The sequence below is a fragment of the Geotrypetes seraphini genome, chromosome 17, assembly GCF_902459505.1.
Source record: "Geotrypetes seraphini chromosome 17, aGeoSer1.1, whole genome shotgun sequence".
NCBI lineage: Eukaryota > Metazoa > Chordata > Amphibia > Gymnophiona > Dermophiidae > Geotrypetes > Geotrypetes seraphini.
Window position 1 is genome coordinate 14033574 of NC_047100.1, and position 23931 is coordinate 14057504.

General features: G+C 42.4%; 1 protein-coding gene across 5 annotated transcripts in view; it reads left to right on the top strand.

Annotated features, from left to right (window-relative positions):
* CACNA2D3 (calcium voltage-gated channel auxiliary subunit alpha2delta 3) overlaps positions 1 to 23931 on the top strand; it is a 797511-nt gene that overhangs the window by 244084 nt on the left and 529496 nt on the right. For all 5 annotated transcript variants that reach the window (XM_033926567.1, XM_033926568.1, XM_033926569.1 and 2 more), the window contains exon 4: positions 14539 to 14598. In XM_033926567.1, the coding sequence (XP_033782458.1) occupies positions 14539 to 14598 (60 nt within the window). The remainder of the gene's footprint in view (positions 1 to 14538; positions 14599 to 23931) is intronic.

A 23931-nucleotide genomic window follows, 5' to 3' on the forward strand; every position in this document is an offset into this window, starting at 1 on the left:
GACCGGGACTTCCTGTGTTAAAGTCGGGCTTCACCAATCAGGAGCTGCGAGTGATTTCCTATCCTGCCTCTACCAGCTGCCCTCTCCTGCCGATATTTGCATGAGTTCCTGGAACAGAACCCCCATGAATATCGGGGAAGTACTGTATACCATCGTGTTCATGTACAGTACAATTCCTAATACTTGAGTAATACTTTTAAAACCAATAGCAGGGAAAAAATTTTAACTTAGAGAATAGTGAAGCTCTGGAACGTGTTGCCAGAGGATGTAGTAAGAGCAGTTAATGTAGCTGGTTTTAAAAAAGGTTTGGATAAGTTCCTGGAGGAAAAGTCCATAGTCTGTTGGTGAGACAGACATGGGGGAAACCACTCATTGCCCTGGATCATTGGCATGGAATGCTGCTATTATTTGGGTTTTTGCCAGGTACTTGTGACTTGGATTGGCTTCTGTGAAGATGGGATACTGGCCTAGATGGACCATTGGTCTGACCCAATAAGGCTATTCTTGTTTTCTTATGTGCGTCAAGCATAGGACAATCAAGCCATTGTGACATCACTGATGATGTTGGCTCTTAGGCATTGGTGGAATGAGGCATTATGACATCACAATTTCAGCTCTGGAATGCTGCTACTATTTGGGTTTTTGCCAGGTACTTGTGACTTGGAATGACCTCCGTGAAGACGGAATTCTGGGCTAGATGGACCATTGGTCTGACCCATTAAGACTATTCTTATGTTCTTGTAATAGAATACGTATATGCCCCTTAACTGCTACTGGCTAACTGACAACTTGCTCGTTATCCTAAAGCAACATCTCCATATCGCCCTCAAGCTCTTGGAATCTCCCAAAAGGATCATCCCCCACACCTTTTAGACCTACACCTAAAGAATACCCTATCAGGTGCTCAGAAGACGCACATGAAAGACTCTATGTTGTCCTGACAGAAGGACAGATCTTTACCTCCTATTGGCCCAACATCCAGTGCTGAACTGGTGATGCCAAGCAGTGCTTCATATATTTAATTGTGTGTGATGAGCCAGCATAATGTAACAGCCCCTCGACCAGTGCTAAATGAAATACACTAGGATAATTCTATAAAAAAATAGTGTGCATTATTTATGAAATGACCCTCATGGGTGTAAATATATATATATATATATATACAGTATATGGGGTTTTTTGATGCATTGAATATTCAGCTGTTTTCTATGGTTCATAGACAAAACCGCCGAAGACAAAGGCGCGCGCCGACAACTGAGCGCAAGACGGAAGTGCGCGCCGAAGAAAAAGAGTGTTTTTAGGGGCTCCGACGGGGGTTTTTGTTGGGGAACCCCCCCCCACACTTTACTTAATACAGATCGCGGCGGCGTTGTGGGGGGTTTGGGGGCTTGTAACCCCCCTCATTATACTGGAAACTTAACTGTTTCCCTGTTTTTTAGGGAAAAAGTGAAGTTTTCAGTAAAATGTGGGGGGGTTACAACCCCCCAAACCCCCACAACGCCCCCACAACATGGCGCGATCTGTATAAAGTAAAGTGGGGGTTCCCCCCACATCCCCCCCATCGGAGCCCTTTAAAACAGTCATTTTCTTTGGCGCGCGGCTCCGCGTTGCGCTCAGTTGTCTGCACGCGCCTTTGTCCCGGCGCGCTTTTGACCCGACACCGTTTTCTATAGATTTCCTAATTATGTATAGGATGCCTTAAAAAAATCAGCAGAAACCACAACCGTACATAGCAAGATTATAGAAAAGGCAGTCACCGTATACAGAATCATGCCTGGCACCCATATGTGTGACTAACATTTAAATCAATTATATCAGGCTCCTATATTTGAAACTTTAGAACCTCTCTAGTCGATACTTTATTGACTAACATTTAGGCATACCCGTTTCTGCAAATTAAAACTAGGTCAAATGGAGCTGAAGTGTCCACAGAATCCTCTGTAGAAAGAGGAGCTCCTCAAGGATCAGAATTATCAGCATTATTGTTCAATGTTTATATGGAGTCACTGGGAAAGTTTTTTTTTTTAGACATTGAGCATCCATTATAGACAATATGCAGATGATATTTTTTTTTTCCAGTTGATACATCTGGAAAAGATCTGAAAAATAAATTAGAATCCTGCATGTTGAAAGTTGTAAATTGGATGAATGCCCATGATTTGAGTTTGAACGTGGGAAAGACTGAAGTAATGCTTGTGGGACAGGGTGGTGAAGAGATGTGGCTAGAGGTTGTAGATGTATTGGGTGTAGACTTATTGTCAAAAAGGAAATGACAGTATTAGGGGTAAAATTGGACTCTAGTTTAACGATGAAGTGTCAAATTGATAAAACTATTCAGGCCTGTTTTGGCTGCTTAAATACACTACATTGTTTAAAGCTGATGCTGAAACCTTTTGATTTTAGTAGTTCAGGGAAAGGTTATAACATAACATAACTTTATTCGTCTATACCGCCATAACCAAACGATTTCTAGGCGGTTTACACAGAAGAAGGCTGGACAATCGGCGAAATACAAATAGTTAAAAATACAACAGTTGCTTAGATATACTCAAAGTAGAGTTTTGCTAACAATAGTACCCACGTTTAAGAAACAAATTTGTCAAACAGCGCTGACTTAATTTCGTTACGAAATGCACCATAAGACAACGTAGCTTCAAATTTACCCAGCCCAAATTACTGTTTAGCTGCTTGGAATGCGAGAGTCTTATCCAAAAAAAGTCTTGTATCTGCAACCAGTAATTTTTGGATAAGCAAACGGATGTGAATTCCTAGTTTTCCTTATAGGACTATACAACACGAAATGAGATAAAAGATAAGTTGGGGCCATTCCCCAAATCCAATCCAGACTGGACTAGTGTACCGTATTTTCACGCATATAACGCGCGCGTTATACACGACTTTACAAACCGAGTATAATCATGCGTGTTATATTTGTGAGCGCGTTGTACACATTTTTTTACATAGTTCCCCCCCGACGTCCGATTCACCCCGCAGGACCGCTCACACTCGCACCCGCACCCCCACCCCGAAGGACCGCTCGCACCCCCACAGCCTCCCCACCCCCCCCCCCCATCATGGAGAAGCTGCCTACCGTTGTCCTGCTGCTTCCTCTGCCGGCGGTCCCGCCCCTTCTCTGAGCCCTGCGTCTGCGCTGCTTCCTCTTCCGGCAGTCCCGCCCTTTCTTTGACATCAGAGAAAGGGCGGGACCGCCGGAAGAGGAAGCAGCGCAGACACAGGGCTCAGAGAAGGGGCGGGACCGCCGGCAGAGGAAGCAGCAGGACAACGGTAGGCAGCTTCTCCATGATGGGGGAGGGTGGGGAGGCTGTGGGGGTGCGGGTGCGAGTGCGAGCGGTCCTTCGGGGTGGGGGTGTGAGCGGTCCTGCGGGGGGGGGGGTGAATCAGACATCGGGGGGGGGGCATCAGGCTTTCAGGGTGGGGACAGGACTTCAAGGGGGAGAGGAGAGTCAGGGCGGGCGAAAGGAGAGTCGGGGCGGCCAGAGGAGAGTCGGGGCGGGCAAAAGGAGAGTCGGGGCGGCCAGAGGAGAGTCGGGACGGGCGAAAAGAGAGTCGGGCGGCGACGGGAGAGTCGGAGCGGCATGCGCGGTATACGGGTGTGCGCGGTATATAAAAATTTCTTTACATAAATTACAGTTTCCTGCGTGCTATACCCGTGCGCGCGTTTTACACGGGTGCGCGGTATATGAGTGAAAATACGGTAATGCACTGTACCTTGGAATAACTAAAACAAGGAGCAGTGCATTGCAGTTGGTACAAAATGCAGCAGCACGGTTGGTTAAGGGCATTGCAAGAAATGAACACACAACCCCAGTCCTTCGGAAGTTGCACTGGTTACCAGTAGCACAGAGAGCCCACTATAAAGTCATCTCGATTATTCATCAAACATTTTACCATCCAATACCTTTATAGTTTAAGCAATTTCTGATGTTATACTGTCCCGGCAGAGCAGTGCATTCAAAAAATGCCCTGTTGAAACATCGATTAAGTGCGATATACTGAGACAAGAGCAACTGCTTTTTGTGTGGCAGGTGTTAAAATGTGGAATGCATTGATAGGGCAATTACGCCTATGTGCTGACAGATTGAAATGTATAAAGCTATTGAAACACCAGCTATTCATATAAGGAAAGATTTCTATTTGTACAGACAATAGCTGGGAGTGGGCAAGAAATGCCATGAAGACTCGGCTTTCTGTAATGTTAATTTTATGCTATGTATGTTTTTTATGGAAGCCATTTAGATAGAGACGGTATATACATTTTAAAAATAAATAAATTCCTATTTGATGATCTCTACAGATGATCCACCTTTAGTGTTGCCGGATTTCTCAGCAGCTCTTAACACTGTGATCCTTAATATCATGTCAACATGGCTGACAGAAATAGGTATCAGTGGCACAGTATTTGCATGGTTCAAATCCAATGTGTCAGACAAGCAGGTTTGTTCAAAAAGAGCAAGAACTCACGGGGATGGAGATAGATCCCACGGGGACGGGAACAAATTGGTCCCCGTATCATTCTCTATTCCTTTTAAAATAGAAAGGGATGTTGCCTGCTGTTTTCCCTCTTGGGAGTGGAGAGAACCAACTTTTCTAAATATTTCTCACCATCATCCGAGGTTTTGTTATTCTCCTCCTAGACTAGGGTTGTCAAACTCAAATACCCAGTGGGCCAAAATTAAAAACTTGGACAAAGTCGCGGGCCAACCAAAACAAGTGCCGTGGTCATAACCATGTTTAAGGAAAAAGGCTCGGCAAAAAAAAAACTGAGTGTAAACATACAAGTGGCCAAAGAAGCATCGCGGGCACATAATAAACTAAAACCCGACAAAAAAAAAATATAATACAAATAGTGAAAAATAAATAACAACAAAACTTTGCGTGTGGAAAGGTTTAAAAATGTATAAATAAAAAGACTCTGCTGCAGAGCGTGAAAAAAGTCTAGCTGTCCTGCACTAACAAATGTTGCAGTGTGCCAATAGACCATAGAAAACATAAAAACCATCAGCGAATATTTTATGGCAACTTAAGATAACTTAAAATAACTATGTGCACGTTTAAAATAAAAAGCAAGAATGAAATAAAGCCATGGTGGCTCTTCTCAAGTAGAGACAATCTGTAGCGCTCTGAGCTGAGCAAACCGAAAGTAAAACCGGCTCGAAAAACACCGGCAATTTAAAAGGGGGGGGGTCACATGACAAGTTCCATAGTCACAACCGTAATCGTAACCAAAAAGTGGCACGAAAAAGCCCGCTAATGAAATCGATGGTCACATGATGAATTAAAACCCATTTAAAAATAATAATTAAATAAAAGTAATTAAGTAAAAACAACTGACACACATCGTGAAGTTAGTATAGCTGTCCTACATTGACATACCCGGCGGGCCAGCCCTAGCAGACATTTGGGATTTTCTCACGGGCCAAATATAATTACACTGCGGGACAGATTTGGCCCGCGGGCCTGAGTTTGACACCCCCGACCTAGACGATGGCTTTCTCTCCTTTTAACTGAACCCCCAACACAGTGATAGAAAGAAGTTGTCACGGTAAGGCTCATGATTGCGATCAATTATCGAATGCTCCCCATGCGTGCCACCTAATCAAAACAGCATTCTTTTGATGATGGAGTTATTGTAGAAAATGACTCTGATGATTGAAAACTAAGTTCTACGGCATATATCTCCCTAGAGCTATGTCGAACTATTCAGAAATAATTTGAATAGTCAGCTGTCTCCAGTTTTAACCATTTCACAAAACAGGCACTTCAGCATCCAGATCATTACAATGTAACATGATGAATTTCAGGTTAGATAGCAGTTAAGTAGGTATTTTTTTTTTTTTTTAAGTTCAAGTATTTTTATTTATGGTAATACAAGAAGAAAATAACACCATAGTAATAGATGTACAGGTAAATCACATTTAGCTCTCACACAGCTCAAACTTGCACAGGAAAATGCTATACATAATACAAATCTGTCTCAAAGAAAAAAGTTTAGTAGGAATGTCCTTATTGATATAATTTGTATTCAGTTTGATGCCGGAGGAAGTCAACTTGGGAGTTATTTCATCCAATTGCCTTTTATTTTTCCTTTAGTATGGACTTTTTGGCAAATTCCTGTCTGGTCAAAGACTAGTAGAATTTATCGTAATCAACTGTAAGAGAAGCAATATACATTATAGTGAAGAAATAGGTTGACTTTTCATATTCTTTTTATGTACTTTTATAAAGGTCTATAGCAACCTTGCTGTAAACTTTGATGTGGAGTTTGAAACCCCTCCTCGTTTTCTGACGCTTATGTCTCCCTATAACAGTCTTCGTTTGCTTTACGTCTTTCTCTCCATGTGTAAAAAAATTGGTTCCTGCAGCCGTCATCTGGTTTTTAGCCTTATACTGACCCTATCAAGCTCCAGAAATTAAATTTCACCCGATTATGAAAGGCAATTTCCAAATCTGTCTTCGCAGATGCAAGGTTTGCAGGTACTTTCCCCCACGGGCTTTGTATCAGTTTTCAAAGAGGGGAGGAAAGACAGTTTTACTTTGAAAACTGTGCAGTGATTTGTACCTGCTTTTCTCATTCAAACTGACGTGTGTAGATATTTCTCTTAAAATTGGTCGGAGAGCTTTTTCCAAGCCAATGTCAGTTGAAATGCTGCTTAGATATAAATCTGTGATTTTTTTATTTTTTTTTTTAAACTAAACTAAGAGCTCGCACACGTCTTTGCAAAACCTCTCCTCGCAATGTCTGCATGACTGTCCGTTATAAAACAGTCGAGCCACATGATACCATTATATACTCTGACCCAAGAGAAAGCGATAAGCGCCTCAATCCTGAATGAATCCTTCAAACAGAAAGAATACAACCCTAAAATGATATCCGAGAAAATTGCCTTTTCGCTTAACAGACCCATAGAAAACCTAGTACAGTACAAAGAAAACCTCAGAGAGCTAGAAAAATGATCAAAGATGTACAGTCACTACTCCAGAAGGATGAATTATTGAATGTTTATATTTATCTGGTATTTGCTGTACCGCCTTTGACAGTCGCACGAAAGCGGTGTAGAATCTAAAAATATCTGGAAGTGGCACAAGTGCTACAAAGGGACAGAACAAGAAAAGTGTAGAAAATAAAGATAAGGAATTGAGGAGAGCTCAGTGAACTCTGGAATTAAGATTGAATACAAGGGCAATTAGCTCCAGTGGCTTAGTAAGAGGGCGCTGGCACCTCTCTGCCCCGCCACACCACGCCATGCTCGTACCATCCCACGTACCTCTGTAGATCTTTGCTAGCGTGAGCAAGTTCTGCCTCATGCTTGTGCCAGCCTGGTTCCCCTCTGAATCACTTCTGGTGTTATGGGGCCAGGAAGTGATGTCAGAGGGAAATCCAATGCTGGTGTAAGGAGCATGCTGCAGAAGCCACATGAGCTGACAATAATTTAGAGCACTGGTCTCCAACTCCAACCCTTTGCAGGGCCACATTTTGGATTTGTAGGTACTTGGAGGGCCTCAGAAAAAATAGTTAATGTCTCATTAAAGAAATGACAATTTTGCATGAAGTAAAACTCTTTATAGTTTATAAATCTTTCCTTTTGGCTAAGTCTTAATAATAATATCATTTATAGCTAAAGAGACATATGATCAAGAAACTGTTTTATTTTACTTTTGTAATTATGATAAACATACCAAGGGCCTCAAAATAGTACCTGGTGGGCCGCATGTGGCCCCTGTGCTGCAAGTTTGAGACCACTGATTTAGAGGTACGGGGGGGAGGGGAGGGAGAGTGTGAGTATGGAGTGGGGGGTGGGAAGGAGCAGGGGGAGCGTGGAGAGGAGGGCGCAGGTCGTGCCACCGCCCTGGGTGCCTCCTACCCTTACTACGCCACTGATCAGTCCACTAATGCTGGCTATCCAACAAACACGCCAGCACCCAATCTGAAGCAAAAAATTTGCAGAAAGCAAACTCCCAACAGACGCTCAAAGAGAACAAAATGGTACGAATCCTTACAATGATGATGCCAGAAAGACCTGCTCCAATATCTTAAAAGATTTTTTTACACTCAGCACCCTAGACACACCATATCGTGTACAAATAAATAAATGAATTATTGTTTTGCTCAGGTAGTAAGTCAGTCTGTGGGAATCTCCATTAGTATCTAGGAGATTCACCTGGGGTAAAAGGTATGGAAAACCTTTCATATGCTGAAAGATTAGAGAAACTGGGGCTCTTTTCCCTGGAGAAGCGGAGGCTTAGAGGGGACATGATAGAGACTTACAAGATCATGAAGGGCATAGAGAAAATGGAGAGGGACAGATTCTTTGAACTTCCGAAAACTACAAGAACGAGACGGCATTCGGAAAAATTAAGAGGGGACAGATTCAGAACCAATGCTAGGAAGTTCTTCTTCACCCAAAGGGTGGTGGACACCTGGAATGCGCTTCCAGAGGTGTGTGATAGGACAGAGTATGGTATTGGGGTTCAAGAAGGGATTGGATGATTTCCTGAAGGAAAAGGGGATAGAAGGGTATAGATAGAGGTTTACTATACAGGTCCTGGTTCTGATGGGCCACCATGTGAGCGGACTGCTGGGCGCGATGGACCTTTGGTCTGACCCAGCAGAGGCACTGCTTATGTTCTTATGTTCTTAAAGTCATCCACAATGTTTATGCACCCTGCAGTGCACTGCCGGGTCTGCCCCCACAAACATCATTCAATGCTAACCCGAGTGTAGTTTTTTTTTTTATCCAATTTTTTTGTGCAAATATATAATCTAAGTCCACAGGATGTGCCCCTGAGTGTGCCCCTGAGGAAGATCACAAAACGGGGTACCTAGTAGGGCAATCAGCCAAGGCACCCCTTGAAGGACATGCTGAAATTTGCGGACTTCTTGAGATAAGTTCCGTTTTAAATTGACTTATTAATTCTGCACAGTTGGGAATTTTTCTCTTGCCTATCATGCAGTACGGGTTCAGTGATTGATAGGTTTTATATGAACTCTTGATATACATATCTCTTTTTTTATATTTACACTCTTCACACTTGGACTTAGATTATATATTTACTCGGGTTAGCATTGAATGGTGTTTGTGGGGGAGACCCGGCAGTGCGCTGCAGGGTGTACATACATTGTGGATAACCCCAGGTGAATCTCCTAAATACTAAAGGAGATTCCCACAGGCTGAGTTGCTACCTGAGCAAAACAATAATTCATATATTTATTTGTACACGATATGGTGTGTCCAGGGTGCTGATATTGGAGCAGGTCTTTTTGGTATCATACTAGTTTTTGACTCCTCCAAATTTCTGTTGGGCTATATTTTATCGTTCACTAATCCTTACAATTATGCCTGCATGTCACAGGACCCCACAGTTACATGGGAACAACATTTAGAATAAAGGGATCCAACTCATGTTTTTTGTCAAATGTTATATATATATACTAGTATTTTAGCCCATTACATTAACGGGTGCTAGAATATATGTCTGTGTGTCTTTATTTCTGTCTCTCTCTCCCTCCTGCTGTCTGTCTCTCTCCCTGGCCCGCTTTGTCTGTCTGTCTTTCTGTGTCTCTCCCTGCCCCTGTGGCTTTCTTTTTTCCTTCTATCTATCTATCTGACTCTCTCCCTGCCTCCTATGCAGCACCATTTCTCTCCCACCACTTCCCTGTGTGTGTGCATGTGCCCAGGCTGTAAGTAATGGACAGGCTGATCGGGTTAAGTTGCATAGTTTTTTGAATCTGTAGGGATTGGTCATTCTGTAGCATGTGTTACATCCAGATCTTAAGGACTTCACTTATCATTCTTCTAAACAGTTGTTTGGCATTTTTGGGGGCAGGTGTTGGAGGTTTCTATTCAAGCTGACACGTGGTGGGATTGTGTCTCCCTTTTTTTTTAGTTTTATCCTGTGAGTCTCGGGTTTGAGGTCTTAGAAGTTGCCACTTAATTATTTTTACTGTAGCTCTTGTCCGCCGCCGCGGCCAACAGCTACTGTGGCCGACATCCGCCGCCAACAGCCGCTGCCGACATCCGCCTCGGGGGGGGGGGGGTATTCTGGCGCATGCGCACTCCTACCTGCAGTGCCCTACAGCGCACGGAAAACGGAACACGCAGATGGGAGTACGCATGTGCGAGTAGCCTTTTATTATATAAGATATATATATATATTATCCAATGCAAAAAAAAATATAGATATATATATTGAAGGATGGTATATTGAAGAAACAGGGCAGATGCTAAAGATGAGAATCAAGTCACACAGACAGCACATCAAATACCCCAAAGCAATTAAGGGTGACACCTCTGTGGGTGAACAGTTCTAAGAACTTGGATACTGCAAAAATGACTTTATGATCAGAATACTAAGATTCAACTTTAAAACAATTAAGGAATGTAAGACCTTTGAAGTGAAAATGATGAAATATTTTGACACCCACCAGACAGGACTTAGCAAGGATCTGGGGTTCCTATCACATTACAGACCATAAAATTATATCGCCTTGTCACTTTCTGGTCACCCATCTACCTCTGGTTGTTTCTCCCTTTCTGTCGAGACGGCCACTGGATTGCTTTTCATGTTTCACGTTCTCTGGCAATGAATTGCAGTCCTTAAATACATGTTGAGTGGAGAAATATTTTCTCCAATCTATTTTAAATATATTACTTTGGGCCCCTTAGCACGAGCCAGTACAGTAAGTGCTCCAACACTCATGGAATTCCTGTGAGCGTCGGAGCACGTATCTCGCTGTCCCATGCTAACAACCTCTAGCGCAGCTTGATGAAAGGGGCCCTAAGTAATAAGAACATAAGAATTGCCGCTGCTGGGTCAGACCAGTGGTCCTTCGTGCCCAGCAGTCCGCTCACGCGGCGGCCATTAGGCCAAAGACCAGTGCCCTAACTGAGACCAGCCTTACCTGCATACATTCTAGTTCAGCAGGAACTTGTCTAACTTTGTATTGAATCCCTGGAGGGTGTTTCCCCCTATAACAGCCTCCAGAAGAGCGTTCCAGATTTCTACCACTCTCTGGGTGAAGAAGAACTTCCTTACGTTTGTACGGAATCTATCCCCTTTTAACTTTAGAGAGTGCCCTCTCGTTCTCTATCTTGGAGAGGGTGAACAACCTGTCCTTATCTCCTTTGTCTTGAATCCCTGAAGGGTGTTTTCCCCTATAATAGATTCCGGAAGAGCGTTCCAGTTCTCCACCACTCTCTGGGAGAAGAAGAACTTCCTTACGTTTGTACGGAATCGATCCCCTTTCAACTTTAGAAAGTGTCCTCTCGTTCTCCCTACCTTGGAAAGGGTGAACAACCTGTCTTTATCTGCTAAGTCTATTCCCTTCATATTATAAAGGGGAGGGGGGCATTGGTAACTTCATTGTGTGTCTCCTAGACCTTGTAGTTTTGGAAACAGTAAACAAACAATTCACATCTACCTATTCACTTCAGGATTTTATAGACCACGGTCATATCTCATCTCCAAGTCCTAACGTCTTCCGTCTTTCCTCATAGGGAAGTTGTCCCATCCTCAACCATTTTGGTCGTTCCTCTCTGTACCTTTTCTAATTCCACTATGTCCTTTTTGAGATGTAAGGGCATTAAGGACCTAACTTGTACGTAGGGAGTAGGAAGTGCTTTTGCATTACTTATTTTCAGTTGCCTTGCACTAACGGCACCATCAGCACATGACCTGAAAATAAAAAGAAATTTAAAAAAAAGAGATACACTAGAAAAGGGGTTAACATGTGGAAAAGTCCCTCGTTAGGTTGCACTAAGACCATTTCATAGCACATCATAGTAAAAAAAATCTCTCTAGTTACTAATAACCTGGGTTTACAGTAATATAAAGTGGAGGAATAGAGATCAGAGCCAGTGTCTTCCAAGCACTGATGGTTAAAACAAATAGTTTATTTTAAATCAAAGCTTGAGCAAGTTAATCTCAAATCTGATCTATGGATTCGACCCAGTGCCGTGTTTTGGTGGCAACTCCGCCTGTGTCGGGAGTCAAAATATCTTCTATATTGCGATGTACAGGCTCAACTCAAGCAAAGACAGAGTTCAAATGATATTTGATAAAAAGACCAACGGGAGAACTTTGCTCTCTTTTCAACAAGCGGTGTCTTTCTAAAACATCAACAATATATATTTTGACTCCCGATGCGGGTGTATTTATTTATTGTCACGTTGCCAGAGGTTGTGGTAAGAGCGGTTAATGTAGCTATTTTTAAGAAAGGTTCAGACAAGTTCCTGGAGGAAAAGTCCTTAGTCTCAATAACAGACCTGGGGGAAGCCACTGCTTGCTATGGTTCGGTAGCATGGAATGTTGCTACTCTTTGTGTCTTTGCCAGGTACTAATGATCTGGATTGGCCACTGTGAGAATGGGCTACTGAGCTAGATGAACCCTCACGGTACAGCGGTATATAAGAAATAAAATTATTATTATTATTATTAGTCTGACCTAGTAAGGCTATTCTTATGTTCTTATGTTGATAACACAGGAAAAATTGAAATTTCAGACTTATCTGCTATTTTGGCTTAAAAATGATATAAGAAATTGAAGTTTCCAAAGGGACACCCCTAATCTGTGCCAGTTAATTTTAGGATTTGTAACTGTTTGAATTGAAGTTTGAAACACTCAAATTAGACCAAACCTACCAAACCCAACTTGACTGAAAAGTCTGGACGCAGATTGCGATCAAAAGTTGGTTTAGTCATATATCGGTTTCTGAGGAACATTTTCTTTTAAAAAATAGAGTTGGGGGGAAAAAATATGACTTTCCTCAAAAGCTGCAGAGCCAGGTTGATAATCCTATGGGATGTAAGATAAGCGCACCTTGCTTTTCTGCTCCCCACCTTAATTATTTTCCAAAAACATTTTAGAGAGAGACACGGGGTCTTTTCTCATCTGCAGGGGTAACTGTTGGCTTGGATTTATTAGTTCTCCAAAGCACAGTGTAATTTTAAAACATTGGTGTCAATATAAAACTACAGTATATGAAAAATTGTGAATTATCCTTTTAGATTATATGTGTCTTGGCCAATGGTCTGGATGCATTATGATGTATTAGAATCATTTCTGTTCTACAGAGTCAGTAAATGCTTCTTATGTGAAAAATAATAAGTAATTACTCTCTTGTCCACAAACCAACCCACCCCCTTCTTCTCTCCCTCCCAAAATTAGTTTTTTACGTGTTTTTTTTTTTACGGTGGAAAGCCTTGTCCAATTTTATTTGCTCCACTGCATCAGATTTTAATTAAATTTAACTATGCATCAAGGATCACTCACTACATTTTTACATTATTTCTGAAGCAACCAATGTCTTCCGTCTAAATAATTTATTCCGTTTGCTTTCTTAGTTTTAGGTCAAAACAAGCAGGGGACAAAATTAAGAACAAAGAATAGCCTTACTGGGTCAGACCAGTCCATCAAGCCCAGTAGCCCATTCTCATGGTGGCCAATCCAGGCCAAAACCCAATATGCCATGCTACCAATGCAGGGCAAGCAGTGGCAAAATCAACGCTAGAAATCTATGAATTGCATATAGGTAACCAAAACAATGTGAAAAGAATGTAAAATATGGCAGACTTTTCCAAAATGGAGACATTAGTATCGTTTGCTGTTCAGAATCATCTCCTGGTGTCTTAGCATGCTTGCGGCATTGATTGAAGCCTGAAGAAACAGGATGACCAATATCACAGGGCACTAGGATAGACTTTTCACATCCTCCAAATTAGCTCGATGTTAGGAAAGGTCATCTTGAGGAGAGAGGCATTTTCTCTGACAAGGTGATGCTCCCAGACACATATTGCGACTGTGCTTTGAAGCAGACTTTTGCCACTGTTTCTAGCCAATGGCAACCTATATTTCAGACACTAGGTATGATGCCTGGTTCCTTATTTCCACAAGTTCCAAGATACGTGTAGGTGTTAGTGGGCGCTTTAAAGTTAATGGTTTTTTTTGCCATTTTAAACGGCATTTGTCAATTAACTTAGGCTCGGGTAGGATGCCTACCGGTGCCTAAATTTAGCTGGGGGGGGGGAGGGGGATCCTGCTAGCGGCCCCACACTGAAAAAAATGGCGCTGTGGGGCTGTTAGCAGGAGCCTCCCCCGGACACAGGAATTGCGAAATAGGGTTTTCCTGTTGGGGTGCAGCATTTATCATGGATGTCTGTGGATATATTTCTCAATTTCAAGACTGGCAACCGGGATTTGAGAGAAGTAACTGTATACAGTATTTGAATGATTTGTTATTGTAATTGTAATTTATTTCTTATATACCGCTAAACTCCGTTAGGATCCTAAGCGGTTTACAGAAAATAGACAATAGTATGCATTAAAATTATAAGTAATATAGGTTTACAGAGAAAATATACATTAAAGGATACAATAAAAATAAGATAAATAAATAAAGAATAGGTACTTAGAAATTCCCTTACTGTCCCGAAGGCTCACAATCTAACTGAAGTACCTGGAAAATTAACAATTAGTTATGTAACGATAAGGAGTATAACATGGTTACTTTTCTTTTCCAGCGCCTTGTCGAAGCGGCAGAGGAAGCCCACTTAAAACATGAATTTGACGCCGAATTGCAGGTACTTGGCTAACTTCTTCGTTTCTGAAATCCAGCAGAAGTGCAAATGCATGCTTTCTTGTGAATCGGCTGCCTTCACGCTATCTTAATGTTCAGGGATGTGAAGGGTTTAAAGGCATAGGTATGTTTTCAAGTTTCACGTTTTTATTGATATTTGATGAATCACTTGTACATCGCTTTGCAAAATGAATAACTTTCTACAAAAAGTTCTGGTTACAAAAAGCTGACAAAATAACACCATTCTTACAAATATGAAACAGACATGAGTCGGGAAGGAAGGAGGGGAAAAGTTACAATTCTTTCTTAGAAGGAATAAACAAAAAAGGGAAAGACGAAAGGGAGGGTAAAAAGTTAGAAACCTGAAACATTTAGTCAAATGTCTAAAATTGAAATGTTAAAAGCGTCTTTAAAAAGATAGGTTTTTAAAGATTTTTTTGAAGGAAGTAAGGTCCTTTTCTTCTCTAATGTATTGAGGTAGTGAGTTCCACAGTTGAGGAGCCATTATCGAAAACATATCGTGTCTTCTGGTGCCGATAATTTTCAGGGAAGGGATAGTTAGGAGATTTTGGGAGGTCGATCGGAGGGGTCGGGAGTCATTTAATAGTGCGTTTTCGGATCCCTTTTATGAAACCGCACAGCAAATGCTCCGATGCCCATTCAATTCCTGTGGGCATCAGAGCATTTACTGTGCCAGTCCGCACTGTTAGCTTTTGTTAAAGAGGGGATTATTGTTTTGCATTGAAAGTTATGAACTTATAGTTTTAATAGTATACTTACCTGGAGCCTACAACCTGACTGCCCTGGGTAGGCCTGCTCTTGCTATCAGAAGCTAAGCAGGGTCAGGCCTGGCTAGTATCTGGATGGGGGACCACTGGGGAATATCAGGGGCTGTAGGTCACAGGGTCCCATGTTGGGCAGGGGCAGCAAAGTGGAGCCACACACTGCACAGGAGAAAGCAATGACAAACCACTCCTGCACTCTGCCTTGAAACATCACAGGGAGGATTCCTCATATTGCATGCAGCCATGGCTCAGTGGTTGCTTTGAAGGCATACACGCACACCTAACTGGGACATCATTCCCCAAATTTGTGGCTCCCTGGTAGGGAGGAAGGTGTGGCTTACTTGAAGAGCTTCTGCCTCTGCACCCAGAGGTTGTGAGATCAAATCCCAGCGCTGCTCCTTGTGACCCTGAGCCAGTCGCTCAATCCTCCGGTGCCCACCACTATGAATGTCAAAACCACAAAAAGGCAGTAGGCAAGTCCCTATTCCCTTCACTTATTTCAGGAGTGTCAAAGTCCCTCCTCAAGGGCCGCAATCCAGTCGGGTTTTCAGGATTTCCCCAATGAATATGCATTAGATCTATTAGCATACAATGAAAGCAGTGCATGCAAATAGATCTCATGTATATTCATTGGACAAGTTTCTGCTCAACTGGAAAGTACGCAGGTGAGGCTGGGCTCATTCAGAGCACTGGTCTTTGACGGGGCCGCTGCGGGAGCGGACTGCTGGGCACGGTGGACCACTGGTCTGACCCAGAAGCGGCAAATCCTGAAAACTCGACTGGATTGTAGCCTCGAGGAGGGACTTTGACGCCCATGCCTTATTTGAATAGTGAGCCAATTAACACTAATAATTGGAATCTGAAAAGGTAATTATTGGTGCTAATTGGTTTTAATTAAAATATATGTGAACATTTAGGCATGGGGTGTGCACATGGGAGGGTCAAGGGCAGATTAGCAACATTCCTTGAAGTTAAGTACATATTTCTAGAATAAGGGGAATCCGTACCTAATTTAGGCATGAAGATTTACACTTCTCCCTCCAGATTCACGGGGGATAGGGGCAGAGCCGGACTGCGAATGGTGAAATACCGCAAATATCTTCTGGTTCGGCTCTGACCCACCCCCACCTCCCTCCTGCCTTCCCCCCGGCATCCCGGCCTTACCTGGTGGTCTAGCGGGCTTTCGGGGCAGGAGCGATCTTCCTACACTCCTGCCCCGTGCAGATCGCCAATAGGAAATAGTTGCCGTGAGTTCCCGCAGTCTCTCAAGACTACGACGGGAACTCCCCACAGCCATTTCCTATTGGCGATCTACACGGGGCAGGAGCGTAGGAAGATCGCTCCTGCCCCGAAAGCCCGCTAGACCACCAGGTAAGGCCGGGATGCTGGGGGGAGGCTAAACTTGAGTTGTTGTTTTTTTCTTTTTTCCCCTCCCCAAAAAATCGCGAATATGTGAAATCGCGATTGCCGAAACCGCGAATGGGGAGGGGGAAGTGTACACCACGTTTCAGCTGGTGTAAATGGTTGTGCCAAAAGTTTGACACAGTTTCTGGCACTAAATGCTATTCTTTAATTGGTGCCTAACTTTATACAATAGCACTGAGCACTATGTTTTTCTGCGCTGAATTTTAGGTGGCGTTTATAGAATTCAGTCTTATGGGGATAATTCTACAAAGAATGCATCGATGACATATGCTGAATAAGCTCTTACATGATTAGAATACCAAAGTTGTGGTTGTGCATTGGTCTATAAATAGCACCTATAGCAATGGCATGCCCTTGAGCGGTGTTTGGGTGGAGCATGGGCGGGGCATACAGTTATGCACGTAAATGGTAGAATACTATAATTTATTGGGCTCGTATTCAAAGTGATTTAAATCTCTTGTGTAGGGCTGTCTGCTGATATTCAAGAGCACTTTACTGGTTACTAGCACTGAATACAGCGGCTTAGTGAGGGAGGTAGGAACTCGGGGCGGTGCTCCCCATCACCGTGCCTTGCACCCCGACTCTTCCCAGCCGCTTGAGTGTACCCCTTGAAATCTTCACCAGCACGAGCAGCATTTTCCACTTGCTGCTCACGCTGGCCTCGGCTCCCCTCTGACTTCAAATCCTGGGCCAGGAAGTGATGTCAGAAGAGAGCCAAGGAAGTGATATCAGAAGGAAGTGATGTCAGAAGAGAGCCAAGGCTGGCTTGAGCAGCAAGTAGAAAATGATGCTCACGCTGGCAAACATATAAAGATCTACGCAGGGGGTGGAGAGGAGGACAGACACGGACACCGGCACCCCTGTGAAGACAGTACCCATGGCAGTCCACCCCCTGCTCCCTTACTACACCATTGACTGATTATCAGCACTAACCACAAGTAAATCTGCCTATTTTCTGGGCTGTCTGGGGGTGGAGTCGGCAATTTTGCAGTTAAGCGCTAATACTCAGCATAAAACTTAGTCTTATCTTTATCCAGTTTTGCTTAGGTGGTTAAGTGCTGAATATCTCCCTTAACCACATGAGAGATAGCTAGTTACATAAACCCGACCCAACATTGACTATCTAGGCATAACACTGCCAGAAGCCAAAAATAGCTGACCACACTGGCTCAGTATTTACCCCTACAATTATTTCAGCTATTTCGAAGTGCAAGTACTCAAACCTAAATTATATCCACAGCTTTAACATGTTATGCTAGTATTCTATAAAGAAAATTAGGTACTAAAGCCCAGATTCGGTGACGGGATAATTGCATGCCAGAAACCAGCGCGCCGACAATCCAGCACTGATAATTCGGCGCAAGAAAGAAGCGCATCGCGGGAAAACTTATTTTTAAAGAGCTCCGACGGGGGATGTAGTTTACTGTGTAGTGTTCGTGCTGCCATTGGGGTGGGGGTGGGGGTGCAACCACCCACATTATAGAGAAAAGGGAACTTTTCCCGAAAAAAATCAGAAAAAGTTCTGTTTTCTCTTTAATGGAGGGTTCCAAGCCCCCAAACCCCTCCCAATAGCAGCACGAACACTATGCAGTAAAGTGTGTGTGTGTGTGGGGGGGGGGGTTTCCCCCCACACCCCCTTCGGAGCTCTTTAAAAATAAGTTTCCCGCGGCATGCTTCTTTCTTGCGCCGAATTGTCAGCGATGGATTGTCGGTGCGCTGGTGTCTCGCACGCTACTGATTATGAACCCCAGATTCTATAAATGATGCTGAACGGCACCTACATTATAGGCACCATTCGGCGCGGTTGTCAGTCAACTGCTAGGCACCGCTTATAGAATCCTGCCTAGTAGTGCCTAGGTGTGCTTAGGCGTTGCTAGGTGGCCTAGAGGTAGGTGCTGGTATCTTAGGCCAGGTTTTGCTTGGCCTAATTTACTGGCACCCAAGTCAACCACGCCTATTCTCTGCCCCTAGCCTAGCTTTTCAGGTAGGCATCGTTTGGTGTTGGAAGGCGCCTCAAAGTAGACGTTGCTAGGCATTGAATGGAATTCCTCACCTAACTTTTCATTGTATTTTTTATGTAATCAATTTATCAATTATCTTAAATGACGCAGTCAATTACAATGGCATTAAAACTTTGATTAAATTTAGGTTACGTGCAGATTTTAGTTAGGCGTCACTAGGTGGCCTCTATTAGGGTGGCTAGGGGCACCTAACTACCCCCCCCCCCTCTTTTACAAAGGCATAGTGAGACTTTTAGTATCGGCCATGGTGGCAACATAGAATTCCTGAGTGTCGGAGCTGTTACCGCCATAGCTGGTACTAAAAACCATGCTACAGTTTTGTAAAAGGGGGGAGGGGTAGGGGTAAGACACCATTTATAGAATCTAGCCCTTATTTCTTTTTTTTTTTATAATATGAGTCATCTAGGCACCCTGTAGGCAATGTAAGTGCACGAGTGTAGAATGGATATTTTCAAAGTTGTAGTACATATATGAGGTATGTAACTGCTTTTTGTTAGTGTAAATAAAACCTTCTATATGCAGAGCTTAGGTTTCTGTATGCGCGCTTAGAATGGCTGGATTTTCTGGACGTGCAGATGAGAGCGCTCTCTAGCTTCAGGTTTCTTTGCCTGGGAAACAGAAGCACAAACTGAAAGAAAGAGGAACATATATTTCTCCTATGTGGACCTCCGGATCCTGGTAACGCTGATCCTAAACTTTCCTGCAACACTTTGATGCAAAGGCTATATACCCCAGCCATAGAATATTTAAAAAAGAATTAATGTTACTGGACTAAAGGACCCAGAATGTTCTGAGCACCACTGGTCCCAGGAGCTGGTAAGTACAGACACTTTGAATGCTGCAGCTTTTACACAAGTGAGCTGGAAATCCTCTCAGTCATATACAGTATTGCTTTGAAATTGATCTTTAATGGGGCAATCTTCCACACCGTGCATTCCGATACATATGGACTTTGCGAATCATTGAAGGGAAAATGTGTGTATACTTTGCCTCCCAGAATTGCTTCGGGAGAAAGTATCAGCAGAGATGATTTTTTTTGTGTGTGTGTGTGTGTGTAACTTTTTCCCTGAAAATTTCTTTATTAAGAAAAATTTCTATACCGTCTAGCCTTAGGTGCTTTACATAAGATCAAACATACATAATACATAAAACAATACAAAAATGAATATATATAATTGCTTCTCCCAACTCACTTATACCTCTGAAACTCCCTGCATTCCCTGTGGGTAAATGCAATTTCTAGAGAGCCTCCTCCTTGCATTTTGAACACGAAGCACTCTGCGTTATGACTTTTCACCTGGGTCTTCCTCGTTCTAAACTAAATCTCTGCTCTGTTTTCTCTAGGGGGGTCTTACATCTTGCTGCCTTTTATCTCTTTTCGTTGGCTTTAGTCTGCCGAGAGCATTAAGTGCCACTTGCACTTTCTCTGGGATGACAATGTCTTCCTCTTATTGGAGGTATGTTTACTACAAGTTCTACAGCTATTTGAACCTTGAGCTTTCATAGTTTTGTGTTGAAATGATGTACATGGATATCTTTACTTAACACTAATTGTTATAGATTTTCATAATATGAAGTTCTTTTTTATATATAGCATGCGTACAAATGTATTGTGTTTTATAAGATAGCTGTTTCATGTTTGCAGAATGTTGCTTAAGCTTGTCTGGTGACAAACATGTCTCTCTTCTAACAGGTTCTAGAAGCTTGGCGAAACCTGTCCCTGAGATTGTCCTTTCCTCTTCATTTTCGACACCTTTGTCTTCTCCAGTTGGATCAGTCGACCATTCCAACAGTCCTGTCTCGCATCCTGATGGTCCCGATTCTTCTTCTATTTCTGCTTTCTCTAATATCTGGAGTCTGTTTCAAAGGCTGCAGATCCTGCAAAATAACCAGAAGTCCTAGCCGAGCTTTAGGCACTCTTCTAGTTGGGTTTGTCTGGTGGGGATGTGCGTTTGTACGAAAGAATGTGGGAAATGTTATGTTGTTTCTAGTCATTGTTAGCTGAAACAATAGGAAAACCAGAATTTTTTTTTTTTTGCTGTTTTTCTTATTAATAATGCACACTTCCTGAGACCAGTTCACATTCTTTGTGATGAGGATATACTGTTAAGAATATTGTTCTCAAAATGCAAGTTTAAATAATGAAAAAAATTTATTGGTGTGTCTTCCTTTTTTTTTTTGTGTTGTTGGGGAGGGGCGCTGGGGTTTAGGTCTCACTCATCGGCAGTGGGCTATAAGAGTCCAAGCCTACTGCAATGTGGTCTTTCCTTTGTTTCTGGATCTAGGGAGTTGGGGGTGAGATGGGTTAGGACTGGGGATGTTGGATCTGTCTGCTTTGTATTTGGTTTTATTTATCTATTGCTTCAAGGTTGTTGGTTTTCTGTTGGTTGGATTTCTGTTTGAAAATAAAATTTGATTCAACATAAATAATGAAAATCCCCCCCCCCCTATAAAAACTGTTACAAATGACACTGGAAACTAAATAGATCCAAAAGAATAGGGCACAATAGGGGTGTTCCCTAAAGATGTGCATAGTATTAGAGAATTTGGGGGATCCACACCTAACTTCCGTATAAGCATTTGCACCAGGTTTCAGTTGGTTTAAATCAGTGTGCCCAAAATTTTGCATGGATCCTGGTGCTAGGTGCTATTCTATAAAAAGTGCCCAACTCTGAGCGCTATTTTTAGAATAGTACTCAGCGCTCAATTTTTTTTTTGGGGTGCTCAAATTTACCCGCATGCTGTTGCCTCGCCGTTCCTGTGACCATTTGCTCCTTCCAGTATTGTTTACTCTTCCTCCTGAAGAAGCCCTTGTGGCGAAACTCAGGACCTGGGTAGAGGAGACATAAAAGATTTTGGAGCACTTTGATACGCACTGGTGGTTGTAACTCCTGCAGAGCAGCGCTGGAATACTAGCTTGCCTGTCCTCATTAGCTCCACTTGGCTTCAGATAAGTGCAATTTTTTGATATTACTTTGGAAGAATTTGTGCACTTAAGACGTGAGGGTTGCTTTGTACGAAGTAACTAAGGGGAAAGGAAAAGTGATGATCCTTGAGTGATCTCTATGTGGCTTGATTTGCAGGAGACTGAGCACTTTCACAAATTTCACATAAATTTATTCAATCACATAAGATTGGGTTTTTGTTTATTTATTTAATATTTATTATTTAAGTTTTACCTTGAATTTTGTTTGACAATTGAAGCCCAAATTTAGATTCCATTTAATTAATCTAGTCCTATACATGCATAAAACAGGGTTTTGGCATAAAAAAATATGCATAATGTTGATCTAGATTGTACCTATGGGTTCTTTTGTATTTTCAGATGACAAACATGCATAGACTACAAACATACACGTTCACTCAGTAATCTATCTATCTATATATATAATTGGATGTAGCTGTGTGTGTGTGTATGAATGTATGTTCCACCATAACTCTGAAACGCATGGACAGATTTCAACCAAACTTGGTATACATATCACATACTATCTGGGGAAAATTACCGTGGGGGTGGGAAGGGGGTGGCATGTGTTTTATATAGATGTTATATATTGACCAATTTTGAGAAACTTGAGGAATGATGTCACAAGGAAGTGCAGCTTGCTGTCATAGATATCTCAATGCCTCAAAGGAAATGTAAGGGAATTGGCCAAGTGTAATCAAAGGCTAAAACACCAGCGTATACAAGAAAATCCCGAGGACAGGAATACAAGACTTGCAATGCTGTGTGATAGAGCTGCTACATCTAGAGCTTCAGAAACAGTCCAGCAGCGTGAGGCCCGACTACAGGATATGAAAGAGAAAGCTGCTACATCTAGAGCTTCAGAGACACTACAGCAGTGTGAGGCCAATTTTATTCCTTTTCCTATCTAATAGAAGATCAGAATAAAAATATACCTGGGCAACGCCGGGAAATCAGCTAGTGGGATATATTAAACACCATTAATACCGGGTAGAGCTTTGGATTCTTGCCCAGAAATAGCTAAGTAAAAAAAATTAAATTAAATCAGGTTGGGCAGACTGGATGGACCATTCGGGTCTTTATCTTCCGTCATATACTATGTTACTATGTTAATATGATGCCAGCCACAGAATCAGCTCACAAAGCTTCTGGTTTCATATGGACAGAATTCATAGATGTCTCTATAGGGAAGGGATAAATGAAGGGTCTTCCTGCAGAGATTGTCATCACAGTATATCTCTATAGTGCACAGAGATATAATATCAAGGAAAAAATATGAAGGAAAAAAAGAGAGAAAACAAAAACTCCAAAAAATAAATCCCTCCACCTATTGCAGTTATATTCCTGTTGTGCCCAGCCCAAGTGGGGTAAGGTCTTCTGAGGATTCATAACTATTTGATTGTGTTATATGCACTATTTTTGAGGATCTGTATCTTCTTCTTTTGTGCAATCAAATATGTACACATGGTCACATGGATACAGGGTAATATATTAAGTCTTCTGCATGTACAAAAAAAAGGAATGCTTCCCTCAGTTACTAAATGATAAGGGAGGGTGAAGGTCTTTGGTTATGGCAGGGGGATTCAGAGACAATGTCATATAAAGAGGCCCAAGATAAGGCTTTTGGATACCTAGAGAGAGAAGGAGAGGCCTTAGAAAGCCCAATTCACAGCTATGTGGGTCCAATTTCCACTAACAAAAGCAGCAATATAAACTATATAAGAATAGCCCTCACTTTTATCCTCCACCTAAAAAACCAATTAGAAAATTTTAAAGCAAACGTTCTTAGCGATTCATCTTCCTCATGATAATATGAGCTCTCTCCCTTTTACTCCCATCTTTGAATTTTGCAATGAATAAGGAGCACTGCCACCACATAGGGGATGAACCAGCCTTTCAGCGTGGGAAGCAGCTCACTTTCACAGAAGGGTAGACTCTGCGATGCTTGAAAGATGTTAATGCTTTTTGGAAGTCTGTTAAAGCTATTGATGTCAGCAGGAATAAAAGGACAGTAAAATCTCTCTCCAGGCTTGTGTTGTTTATTACTGTCATGGTCCATTAAAAATAATCAATTGTTAATCTTGGTTCCAGCGACCCCTCTGCTGCCCGTGCTGAGAGATTGTTGTTCTTTATCAGAAATC